Source organism: Ceratotherium simum, chromosome 17 (assembly GCF_057802395.1).
Source record: "Ceratotherium simum simum isolate JZ-2026a chromosome 17, ASM5780239v1, whole genome shotgun sequence".
Taxonomy (NCBI): Eukaryota; Metazoa; Chordata; class Mammalia; order Perissodactyla; family Rhinocerotidae; genus Ceratotherium; species Ceratotherium simum.
The window spans coordinates 52,881,060-52,893,517 of record NC_141916.1 but is presented as its reverse complement, the minus strand read 5'-3'; the positions used below and the strand labels follow the sequence as shown (position 1 = coordinate 52,893,517).

General features: G+C 39.7%; 1 protein-coding gene across 1 annotated transcript; it reads right to left on the bottom strand.

Moving 5' to 3' along the window:
• Positions 1-241: 241 nt before the first annotated feature.
• Positions 242-11,627, bottom strand: NECAP1 (NECAP endocytosis associated 1). Its single transcript, XM_004438665.3, has 8 exons — positions 11,496-11,627; positions 6,543-6,643; positions 6,278-6,382; positions 5,500-5,581; positions 4,559-4,667; positions 4,273-4,456; positions 2,610-2,712; positions 242-1,958 (listed from the first exon to the last, which is right to left on the bottom strand). The coding sequence occupies exons 1-8, from the start codon at positions 11,588-11,590 to the stop codon at positions 1,910-1,912; spliced, it is 828 nt and encodes a 275-aa protein (XP_004438722.1). The 5' UTR covers positions 11,591-11,627; the 3' UTR covers positions 242-1,909.
• Between the last annotated feature and the right edge of the window lie 831 nt (positions 11,628-12,458).

The following is a 12,458-nucleotide window of genomic DNA, read 5'->3' as shown; positions in this document are numbered from 1 at the left end:
GAAGATAATTTGAAGCAAATGAAATTAACTGCACCAGCAAATAAATAATGAATATCAATGATCTCTATAAGGAGTGCTCTGTGGGTTTAGAACCATGAGCACAGAGGTCTAGCTTCAAATTCTTAAAAGCTCTATTTCTTGAAAAAGAATAATAGATATAAAATGTCCTTTTATTACCTACTAGGTTAATTAAATTTAAAAAGTAATGAAATAGGCAAATTAAAAGATAAAAGAGACACTACCTTTTTCCATATTTTTAATTACCATTATTGCACCAATACACCATACGCTTTATATACATATATCTTAAACTTCATTTTCAATTTTTCAGCAATTCAAATACATAATATATTATCATCTTGAGAATACAAAGAACACAACATGGAGGAAGATTGAGAAAATAGGTTCCCAGTAATTAGTCACTAGTGATTCTATAGACTTTCCTTTTAGTGTTTTCTATTGGAATTTTAAAATGTCCTGCCATGGCTCTGTAAGAATAGAGCTGCACAGAACAAGAGGCAATGAAAAAAAATGGACCCAAAGTTAAAAAGAGTCAAGAAGGAAATCCAGGAGAGAGAACATATTCTGAAACGAAATACAAGGATTTCCTTCAGCCAGAGTGTACACAACCAAATAGGTGCTAAGGGAAGAAACGATATCCACCCATTTCACCCTCAAAATTGCCCATTTAACAAACAAAATAGATAGTGCCCATTCATCTAAGAAAGGGAACTCTTCACAGTATTGTAAAAGGAATGGTGGGGCAAAAGGAAACGTGGTGGGAGAACAACTTGCTTTTGAGATACCCTGGGTGATGGGTATCAAAGCCGTCACTTGGGCAAAACCTATCACAGCTAAAGCTGTGACTCTCTAGCTTCCTTCATAAATGACAACACATGTAATAGCAGCTTTCTACTTAAGAGCTGGATGGATTGAAAAATATGTTTACAGAAAGGGGCCAGATACCCAGGCAGCAAGGCAATATGGGTACTGAACAAGAGTTAAATGCTTTCAACCTCTCTGCTCTACAAATCAGGTTAAAAACTCTAAATCCTTCAACTTTAGGTCAAATAATGGGGCAAATACAAAGTAATGCCGTGCTTCAAACACAGCAACTAGATGAAGCTGCAAGAAAGTAAACGCTTCTCTAGAATATAACTTGGAAAACACAGCCCCTTGAACCTCCTTCATCCAAGAGACACTCATTGATCAAAGATGTTGTACTATTCAACAAACAAAAGAATAGTGGAGGTGCCACCAACACAACTCTCTTATCATAGGAAGAGACATGTAAACACGAGGCTGCTGGAGCTACACCCAGCACTGGATGTTCACACAAAAGGATAAGACTGAAGGAAGATATGTAGCAGAGACCCAGGAAACAGGTCTTTCTTCATACCTATCCCTATCAAAATTCTGAATTTGTAAACGCTAAGGTCACTCTGTCCATTTTTAGAGTCTTGGGTTAATGGAAAAAGAAGTTCCAAGGTTTTTATCTCCCCTGAAATTGCTAAATAGGGCTTCACAAAGAGGCACACAAGGGTCATGAGATGATTCTGAAATAAGTTAAAGAATTTAAAAGCTTGAAAAAAATTTTAGAGATCATTTCCTCCTCAAAGAGACCCTGGCCTTTTGAGCCCTGCACAGTCAGCCACAAGTATGATAAGACCCACTATTCCTCTGCCTTGACAGTGAACAGGAGATAAGAAATTCTTTCTTGGCTGTACAGCACGTAACAACATAGGGGAGTGACATAAACCAGCTTGAACGCAATGGAGAAACTATGAAAAAGATTGTCCAGTAATTGTGGTTCTGGGGAGGGAAGGGGTTCCCAACTTCCCTCACAGATTGGTGCCCTCAAGGTCATTTTTATTCTTCAAGTCTGTCCTTAATGTCCTGTCAATGCTATTCAGAACTGGACCCAGTTGGATGGCTGTGGTGCCTGGTTTGGAACAGAGCTGCAAGACAGGAGAACGGAGAGAAAGTCAACAGCATAATATTAGGATAGCTACTCCCTTCTTTACTGAATAGTTTCCAAGAAATCACTGCCCAGAATTTCTGAAACTACACTTCATAGCAATTCTACTTAGCAAGGCTTGAAATATTGCACTCAAACTTCATCCTATGGCTTTCTTATCCCACCATCCCCAGCACTCCTATACTTCCTTACCTAGAATTCCTGCCAAAGACTATGTGACCTGCAAATGCCCTGTTCTCCCAGATCAAAGATCTCCTTTGACTGTACATATCATCTATACAGGCATACCTTGGAGATATTGCAGGTTCAGTTCCAGACCACCGCAATAAAGCAAATATCGCAATAAAGCAAGTCACAGGAATTGTTTCGTTTCCCAAATAAAAGTTATGTGTTTATTAAGTATGCAATAGCATTATGTCTAAAAAAAACAATGTACATATCTTAATCTAAAAATACTTTATTGTTAAAAAATGTTAACCATCATCTGAGCCTTCATCAAGTCATAATCTTTTTGCTGGTGGAGGGTCTTGTAAAAAATGCAGTATCTGTGAAGCGCAATAAAGTGAAGCACAATAACAGGAGGTGTGCCTGTAGTCTGATTGAGAATATGCTGGTTTCACTATGCTCATACCTAGATGCAGTGCTAAAGTCTCCCCACAAGTCACTGCTTGCAGAAACTGGAGCTGGTGCTGGCATTGTGACAGGAGCAGGAGAATCCAAATCTAAAAGGATATCTGAATATAAGGTATGAGAAGAAAAAAGAAAAGGGGAAACATAAGCAAAATCTTAGAAATGAAAACTTACGTTCACACAAAAATCTATACACAAATGTTCACGGCAGCTTTATTTGTAATAGCCAAAAACTGGAAACAACTCAGAAGTCTTTCCATGGGTACATCCATACCGTGGAATACTACTCAACAATAAATAGAAACAAACTACTGATGTACACAACAACTTAAATGAATCTCAGGGAATTATGCTGAGTAAAAAAAGCCAATCCCAAAAGGTTATATACTATATGATTCCATTTATATAACATTCCTGAAGTGACAAAATAATAGAGATGGAGAACAGATTAGTGATTGCCAAGAGTTAGGGACCCAGAGGGGTGAAGGAGTGGGGGGGACGGGAAGAGGCTGGGGTGGGGAGGGAGCTGTGACTATAAAAGGGTGGCACGAGAGATCCTTGTAGTGATGGAACTGTTCTGTATCCTGATCATGGTGGCAGATCCAGGAATCTACACACAAGAAACTGCACTGAACTAAATACACATATACACACAAATGAGAATATGTAAACCTGGTAAGATCGGTAGATGGTATCCATGTCCATTTGCTGGTTGTGATATTTGACTATAGTTTTGCAAAATGTTACCATTGAGGGAAACTGGACAAAGGGTACATGGGATTTCTTTGTATTATTTTTTACAACTGCATGTGAATCTATAACTATCTCAAAATAAAAAATAAATGTTAGATATTATCTCCAGTGGCTTCTGGCGACATTTACCAAAAGAAGCAGGCTTTAACCATTTTTACCTCAAAAATTCCAGCAAGTTTACTCTTAGCAATCAATTATACGAATGATCTACATCATCCAATGCACTAAGTTAAAACTCCCAGATTCCAATATCTGGTACTCTGATCTTAGGAAAGTTCCTTTCCAAGTTCTAATGTTCTCATTATTTCCATTAAATGGAAATAACTATTATCTATTCTTTTTCCCACCAGATAGTACGGAAGAACAAAAATACATTCACAAATGAGATGTTGTCTCATTTTCTCCCAATCACCCTTGTGAAGAAATGGAAAGGATTAGGAAATAACATTTACTGAATGGCTACTATTTCCCAAGTACCGTCCTTCGTGGCATAGCATCATTTAACCTTCACAATCCTGGGGTATTTTTACATCTCTATTTTGCAGATAAGGATATTGAAACTCAAAGAACTTACATAATGTTACCAAGCACATTCAGATACAATGTAACAGAGCCATGACTGAAATCTTGGTCCATCTGACTCTCAGGCATTCTAGCATCTAACCAAGGTACAATGAAGGAAATAGTCTTTTTTAATATCCACCCATCTTCTGCCAAAGAACCTACCAGATACCATGACTCTTGGTTCACTAGAAGAGCTTTGATCCTTGCTAGAGGCTGCCAGAATCACCTTGTCAGTACCAAGTCCCATTTAATAGCAAAAATATCAGGAGTCTCCTTGGCAAATAGGTGTTACCCAATTAAAACCTAAGATATGATTTCTCAAAGTTAAAAGTACTAGAGAGATTTACCTGCATCACTACCTCCATGGTTAGATTTTGGAATGGGTGGTGGAGTGACATGATTGCTGATGGCAACTGAGGAGGACGGTGGGGGAATAGTGATTTTGCCTCCAGGTGGAGGTGGGAGTAAGCTTAGGCCCCCAGCCCCTGCAGTCTTGGGCTTAGAAGCACCTCCCTTCTTGGTTGTAATGTTCTACAAAAGAAAAAAGAGAGAGTGAGAGAAAAAGAGAAGTCACAGGCTTATGGAAATACAGGGTGGGTGGAAGATGGGGTGGGGGAAGAAAACCATACTCACCCCAATACTCAACGTGATGGTCTGTCCTTCCTTGAAGCCGAGATCCAACTTGGGACGAGTATCCATTTCCTGAGATTCTTTGGAAATCTCAGATTCCTGCTTTACCCACCTTCAGTAAAAAAGTAAGTTATCTTAATTTGAGATTCCCTGAAAGCAGAATCTGACACACATATTTGAGTATAGCTAATTTATGTGAAACAGAATTCCAGAAAGCAGAGTGAGGGAACATGAAGAGTGAGAAAGAAAAGGAAGAAAAGCCAAGAAAGAGGGCAACTGGGGTTCAATACCACTGAGGAACCACACAGAATGTGTTTTAAACTTGTCCCTCCAAAAAGGGCATTTAGCTACCAACTTCCATTCCCCATGGTTGAGGGCTGCCCCTGAGGGGGGTGTTAGCTCCTCAGTCCTTTAAGGCTGCACCCCTGTGCTGAGTGGCCTTCCATAATTTTTACAGTCCTGAGGCAAAAAAGCAGAGGTATGTCTGCCCTTGAGGTAGGAAGCTGACAGTGTGCATGATGCTGTCCACCACAGCTGCGCCAAAATCAGATGGGCTGAAGAAATGTGGCAGTAAGCACAAAATATGTCAGCTACATGAAGTAAAAAAATTGGCACAAAACTCCCCACATACTTCACATACCATCCTGCTGTTACTATATGCCTCCCTCAGCCACCTAAAAGGACGAATTCCCCAGAGGCATAAACAAAAGCATCATCTCAAACCACTGCAGAAGGGATCTAAAACATATGCCAGGCTACAAGGAAAGGACAGAATAGATACAAAGATAATGTAAGGCAACAGAATGAATGGGAAGATTTATATGGATAGTAAACTAGTTCACCAAATAAAGAAAACAGGAGGTAAAAGAGAGAGTGCCCACTCAACTGAGAAGCAGCACTCCCAAAACCATGTAACCTGGTAACTAAGAACAAGCTTCACTCACTTGAAGTGATCTTGCAAGGAGACATTGAAGTCAAAGGCATCACCCCGATCTGTGAAGCCAATGCCAATGAAAGCACTACGCCCTGCGAAAAAGATAAGAATACTCAGAATAGGAAGTATCCTTTAGGAAAAATTCTACCCAATGAAAACCCAACAGGTACCCTAACTAGGTAGTGAACCATTTTCTCACAGACAAGGGGTCCGCAAACTACATACAGTTGGCCCATACGTGGGCCTAATGCTGCCATAGCTTGTTTTTGTAAATACAATTTTACTAGAACACAACCACACCAATTTGTTTACATATTATCTATGGCTGCTTTCACACTACAATAGCAGAAGTGAGTAGTTGCAATAGAGACCACTTGGCCTGCAAAACCTGAAATATTTACTATCTGTGTCTCTACAGAAAAAGTTTGCCAACCTCCAATACAGACTATGGAGAAAAGCTAGAGAATGACTGCCCTAGACATAGATGATTTAAGACAGTCCCACCAAAACCACCACAAACAATGAATAGGCAATATGTGTTAATTCTTTTGTTAGATATGCATTTTGATTTATTTATGTCTACCTATTAATCACCATGTCTTGAACTTGTGTTCGTATCTATTATAACTAACATGTTAATCCTTCTCCTTTAGCAACTATATTAACTTTTGTAAAAGGGGAGGAAAAATTTAGTAAACTAAAGTAAGATAAAGGCAACTGGGACACACTTTCATTGAAGTGCATTACCTATTTCCCTATTCTCATCCTCAAAATCCCATATCCCTTACCAGTACCATCCTGAATCCGGATTACAAAGTAGCGGCTGGAATCTGTCACTGTCTCCACAGCAATACCAGGATATTGTTCTACTGGTGCCTGAGCAAAGAGCTCCCCTGACAAGTAAAAAAAGACTTTTTGAGCAAAGGAAGCAAAAATCTAAAACTCCAATTAACAAATATTTCCATTCCAGTCACTTTAAGTACTTGAAGGTACTTAAAAAAGCACATCAAACCAATATACTTAATATGTTAGAGCGTCATGAGCACAGATTACCTGAAACTTTATCCTCGAGTTTGATATAAGCAATTTTCCCTTTTGAAGTGATTCGGAGACGACCAGTCCAATCAGGCTGATCTAATTTCCAGTCAGATGCCCTAGGATAGGAAAACGGGAAGCCTCAGGCCTCGGGTCCATGTCTTTAATATACTAAAAACCTACGCAAAATCATTTGCCATATTTCTATTTCCCTGTCCTGGATTGCTTATTCTTTCTACCTGTTAAATAATCAACAAGAATAACTCATGATCCCTTCAATATGGATGCCTCATGCTACACACAGTCCAAAGCAAACAGAAGACAATGTTACTACTTCAGGATTTTAGAGTCTAATAAGCATCAATAAAGACATGTAAAAGTACAAACAAAAGCAGTAAAAAAAATTTCTCATAATGATACTATTTCCATACTATAGATAATATTTTATATAATAGTGTTTCACTGATCAGGTAACAATAAATCTATTAAATGAAATATACTGGGTAAATGAAATATACTGGGTAACAGAAGCCTTTCCAAATCCGTAAACATATTATTATCTTTCATTGAATTCAACCAATATTTACAGAGTGTGTATGAAGTCACAGGCACTACTCTAGGTGCTTGGGATAAAACAGCGAACAAAATAAAGACTCCTGCCTTCATGAGGCTTACATTCTAAAAGAAGATAGACAATAAAAAAGAAACAATAAATAAGTAAAATAACTACTATCTCAGAAGGTGATTAAGTGCTAAGGTTAAAAGAAAAGGCAGAAGCAGAAAAGGGAGACTGGGGAGGCAGCAGGACAGTGAACAGGCTGCAGCATTCAAGAGGGTGGTCCCCTTATTAACGAGGTAAAATAAGAGCAAAAATGTCAAGGAAGTGAGAGAGTTATCCATGCAGATATCTGGGGGAAAAGCATTCCAGGCCCAGGGAACAGCCAGCAAAAAGGTGCTAAGGTAGGCAAATGCCTGGCATGTTTGCCCTCAAGAAAGGAAGCCAATAGGAAGAATAACGGAAGAGATAAGGTGGGAGAGGTAACAGAAGGTCAGATCACGTAGGGCCTTGTAGGCCATTGTAAGAATTTTGGCTTTTACTCTGAGTGAAAGAGAAGTCATTACAGGTTTTAAGCAGAGATGTGACATGATCTCCCTTTTATTTTAAAAGGATTATTTTGTCTGCTGTGTGTAGAAGAGATGTAGGGATATGAGCGCTGAAGCAGGGGGATTAGCTAAGAGACTACGGCAGTAATCTAGAAGAGTCATGATGACGACTAGGAAGAGATAGTAGCAGAAGTGGCTAGATTCTGATATTTAAAGTGAAGGCAGCAGGATTATCTAATGGACTGCATGTGAGGTGGAAGAGAAAGAAAGAAGTCAAGGATGACTTCAAGGTTTCTAGCCTGAGCAAAGGAGTCGCCAATAATTGAGATGAGGAAGGCTACAAGTAGAGAATGTCTGGGAAGAAAGGTCATGAGTTCAGTTTTGGATATGCTGAGTTTGAGATGTCTAGTAGATTTTCAAGAGAAGATATAGAGTAGATAGTTGAATATATGAGTCTAGAGGTCAGGAAAGACATGTGGGCTTGAGATACAAATGTCCATGGAAGCATTAAAAAACACTGAGTATTTATAATCTGTGTTATAAATGAATTTGAATGAAATCTAAGACATTATTTAAATATGACCAATTTTACAAAACATCACATTTGTGATTTTGTCTTGCCAGGAGTGTGGAAAACGGAGTGCAAAGTAAAAGTTATTAACAACTTATCCTTTAGGAACCTCACAACTAATTTTGCAGATTAGAAAGGTAGCAATAAAGTTTATCTGAACAAGAATGAATTTAACAAGAGGGTAAGCAAAAGGTGGAAAGGAAGAAAGTGAAAATTAAAATGAGCACAGATTTTGAACAGCATTTGTAAGATAAATCCTTGTCATGCCCTTTCTTGATGCCATGCCCTTAAAGACTCTCAAATACCTGAATCTGATCCAGATTAGAGCGTCTAGAGGTCCCCTGCCTATTAAATTTTTTAAAATGAGTCATTACTTATTCTACCATACCATCAAGAGCTAGACATAGCGTAAACGGTCATTGAAAATATTAACAACAAGCCTACGAGGTGTGTTTCTTTGGACAGGTTCTTTATCTTATTATCATGTGTGTCTAGTGGCCAATATTGAACAAATTCACAGTAAGTGAATGGATATTCATGGGCCATCAGCCTTAGTTCCTCTCCCACTCCCAAAACTTAGCCTAAAGAACTCGCGGTTTTGCTGATCTTCTGACAATACTCTAAACTGACCTCATAAATTTTCATTTACCTTAGCAATAAATCCTTACAGCAGCTATATGGAATAGACATGAAAAGCCTATCACCTCTCTCTCTCTAAATGAAGGAAAGGACAATGATATGGTAACTAATAACGCCTAACTTCAACGTCCAGCATTCTTTCCATCACATTAAAACACACTATACAGTTTAATATTAATTTAGCTGGGGAGGAGGGTAGTGATGAATAAAAAAAACAGTTTTATAGGTCGGGAAACCATTTTCTCATCATATTTAATTTTCTCATCAACCTAAATTTTCCTTCCATAAGTCTGGTCAGTGAAAGTCTACGAAGAAACAGCTTACACTAGGTGAATCACAGTCATTTATTCCCTCTGATCTTACTAGCCACTCAAAGAAAGGATTTCTCCTGCTTCCTAAAAAGCCCAGTTTTTCCTTAAATGGCAGCCTAGAGAATAAATCATGCTCATAATGTAAAATGGGTTCTGGTAAATAACAAGAAAGATTATGCAGACAAAAAGACAGAAAAGTAATATTTATCAAGCATCTATTATGTGCCAGGCATTATGCCCATTCTTGTGAAAATTAAGTGAAGGGATCTTGCAAGGTAAGTAGTAGTATACCCATTTTTATAGATGAGGAAACCTAAAGTTCAAAAGAGTTAAGTGACTTGCTAAAGGTAACCCAGCAAATAAATGAAAAGTACAATTCAAACTTAGTTCTGTTCTCTTCACTCATACCAAGAGAAGAGTGGTTGATGATAAAATGCCTCTTGGAGAATAAGAAATGTCAATAATAAGCATAGAAAACAGAAGGATAATGAGAAAAAGAATAAAAGAGGAAAATTAAGAAATTGCTTTGATGGCTCAGTGCAGTTAACTGACATAAGAATAAAAGCTGTGGATAAACTAGGAAGTGAAGGGAGAGAATGCAGATGGGTGAGAGAAGGAAGGTCTTTAAAAAAGTTTAAAGTAGAAGAAAAAGAATAGAATCCCACTTCAATGTATATCATATCCTTTAGGAAGTCTTAACTCCTAAAGTTGAAAGTCATGAGCTATTTTACCTTATTTAACAGTTTAATCAATGCTGATTTATGCGGTTAAGTGTAATCTACTTATTTCTTCTTTGAGTCAACATTTACAGAGTGCCCACTAAGTGCCAGTCACTGTGCTAGACTCTGGGAATATAAAGTTAAAAAAGAGCTCAAGTTGTTCATAGTCCAGTCTGGAGAAACAGGAGACCAAACAATCAATTACAACACAGAAGGAGAGCACTGTGATAGAGACAAGCATAGGCGCTACGAAAGCACACAGAGAGCACACCCAAGTCAGACTGGAAGGGTCAAGGAGGGCTTCCCAAAAAAGGTGATGTCTCAGATGAGTCACACACATTACTACCTGTCACTACCATCAAAAACCGTGCAGATTCCCATTCATGGTCAATTTGGGGTCTGACTGAAAGCTTGAAATTAGGACTATCTCTTTGCCAAAAGGCACAACCCACAGGGTCTAGTGCACAGGTCAGCAAGCACCAAGATACTGATTCATGATGAATGAAACTGCAGTAAGGAGGCAAAATCACCGGCATAGGGAGAGGATAACTTTTCAGCCAAGGTAATAACAAATGCCAAGAGGAAAATCATGATGGTGATGTGGGTCAGAGAGAGGAATAAGCACAGTATCATATATTTATATATTGCTTTACTGTTTCCTAAATTCTTTCACATTTATTATATGATTTCATTTAACCCTCCAAAAATAGAGCAGATTTTATTATCACTAACTTTTTTTTTCTGTTTTACAGATGAGAACACTGAGGCTTGGAGAGGTTAAGAGATGTGTCCCAAATCATACAGCTGTTAAGTTGCCAGGGCACATACTCATATTTTTCAACATGTAACCCAGTGAGTTACATGTTAACTCTTTCGACTACCTGACTTCATCACTTCCTACAGCATTCTCAGATTCTCACAGTCATTACATTACAACATGGTTTGGTAGCCCTACAGAGAAAATGCTGCATTAACTCTGTAGGGGAAAGCTATAGGGGAGGTCAAGAGAGGAGAAGGACAGAAGGAAGATAGAAAATACTATATAATCAACAAGAAAATATATAACAGACACAGACTGGACAACCATTGGAAAACTTATGATCACAACCTTTGCCCACTGGCAAAAGAGCTGAAGAGAAAACCAAAAGGTGGATGATATTTGGTGGCAAGGCTGAAAACAGCACAAAACATAAATTAGCTCATCCATAGAGTGGCCAACAACACAAGGATTACCCACAAATGTGCACGGAGTATTAGAAATGTGGAGGGGGGGGATGAGGGTGACAATCTGAAGGACGCAAGGAAGAGCAAAAGAAAGGTGACTGGCGATGGAGCAGGCACGACAGGATGTGGACGATGGGGAGCAGATGGATAACGCAGAGGGGTCCGGGGGAGGAAGTGGGGGAGGATGCAGGATGGTAATTTTTTTAAAGCAGCGGAAACAAGGCTAATGGCAGTTCAGAGTGGAGGAGGAGCAGGAGAGCAGGGCGATAACAAGCCAGGTGGGGAGGCTAGCAAGGTGACAACCCAGAAGTGACAGCGGCAGGGACGGGCAGCGTGCTACCTGAGGAAGAAACTGTCATCCCCCACCAGGTACGCGTGCGCTGCAGTGCCTCGGGCTCAGTACCTGTAACCGCGGTTGGAGGCCCGGGGCGGAATCCGGTAGACGCTGACGTCGGGCTTCACACACAGTACCGACTCATACTCCAACTCGGCCGCCATCTTGGCTCTGCTCTCCGCGCCACCGGGGGCGGGACGTAGGAACGGCGCCGGACACAGGAGTGGGGAGTTGCGATACGCGGCAACTTCCGCTTACGCTACTTCCGTGTGAGTTTAGCTTGATTCCAGAGGTTAACCTCGGATGGCGCGGATTGCGGAAGCCATGTTGAAACCTGGAAACATGAGGCTGCTCGGGTCGCCATCTTGGGTAATGGCAAAGATGCCCTCCAAGTGCTTGCTTCATGTTATGGAAATCTACATCCCCAGTGGTGATGAGGGTGTGCGTCATCTTGCTCCCGGCAGGTGCCCGTCGTTCTCTCGGAGGACGAGGACAAGGATCATTTGGTGCATTTGTTTCTTCTAGGAGTCACTTCTTAACCGTACTTTCCACGCAGAAAAGGGGTATCTGCCCGTCGGTAATCTCAAACTTGGTACCTACAGGAAATGTATGATCCAGTAGTAGACATGGTGGATTTTAACCCTCCAGAGTCTAAATTTTAATAATACCCAGCCTGAGTTAATTGCCTAACAGCACCCTTTTATCTCGGATTTTTGACAGTGGCACCTGTTGAAGTAGTCTGTCGCACTTTCAGCGTTTATTCTAGTTATGTTTTTGGAAACTTTGACCCTGTTAAACTGTTAAGTGGGATCGACTCAATTCCTGACAAATTCCGGAAACATAGTGAACTATTTAATGACTGCTGTTTGTTCCCAGTCCCATTATTATGATAAATCTTACTGAACTCTCTCCATAAATATGTTCCTTGTACACTCAAGTATAAACTTGTCACACTTAAACTATCATTTAAAAATGATTTAATTAGTACAGTTAGCAAAGGCAAAACCGAGATACGAACTCAAGTCTGTCTGA

Excerpts from the sequence above, each read along its gene's own strand:
- NECAP1 (XM_004438665.3), bottom strand. The coding sequence starts at position 11,590 with ATGGCGGCCGAGTTGGAGTATGAGTCGGTACTGTGTGTGAAGCCCGAC. Across the intron at positions 6,383-6,542 it reads ACTCGAGGATAAAGTTTCAG|GGGAGCTCTTTGCTCAGGCA; the intron begins GTAATCTGTGCT and ends TTTACTTGTCAG. Across the intron at positions 2,713-4,272 it reads CCATGGAGGTAGTGATGCAG|ATATCCTTTTAGATTTGGAT; the intron begins GTAAATCTCTCT and ends CCTTATATTCAG.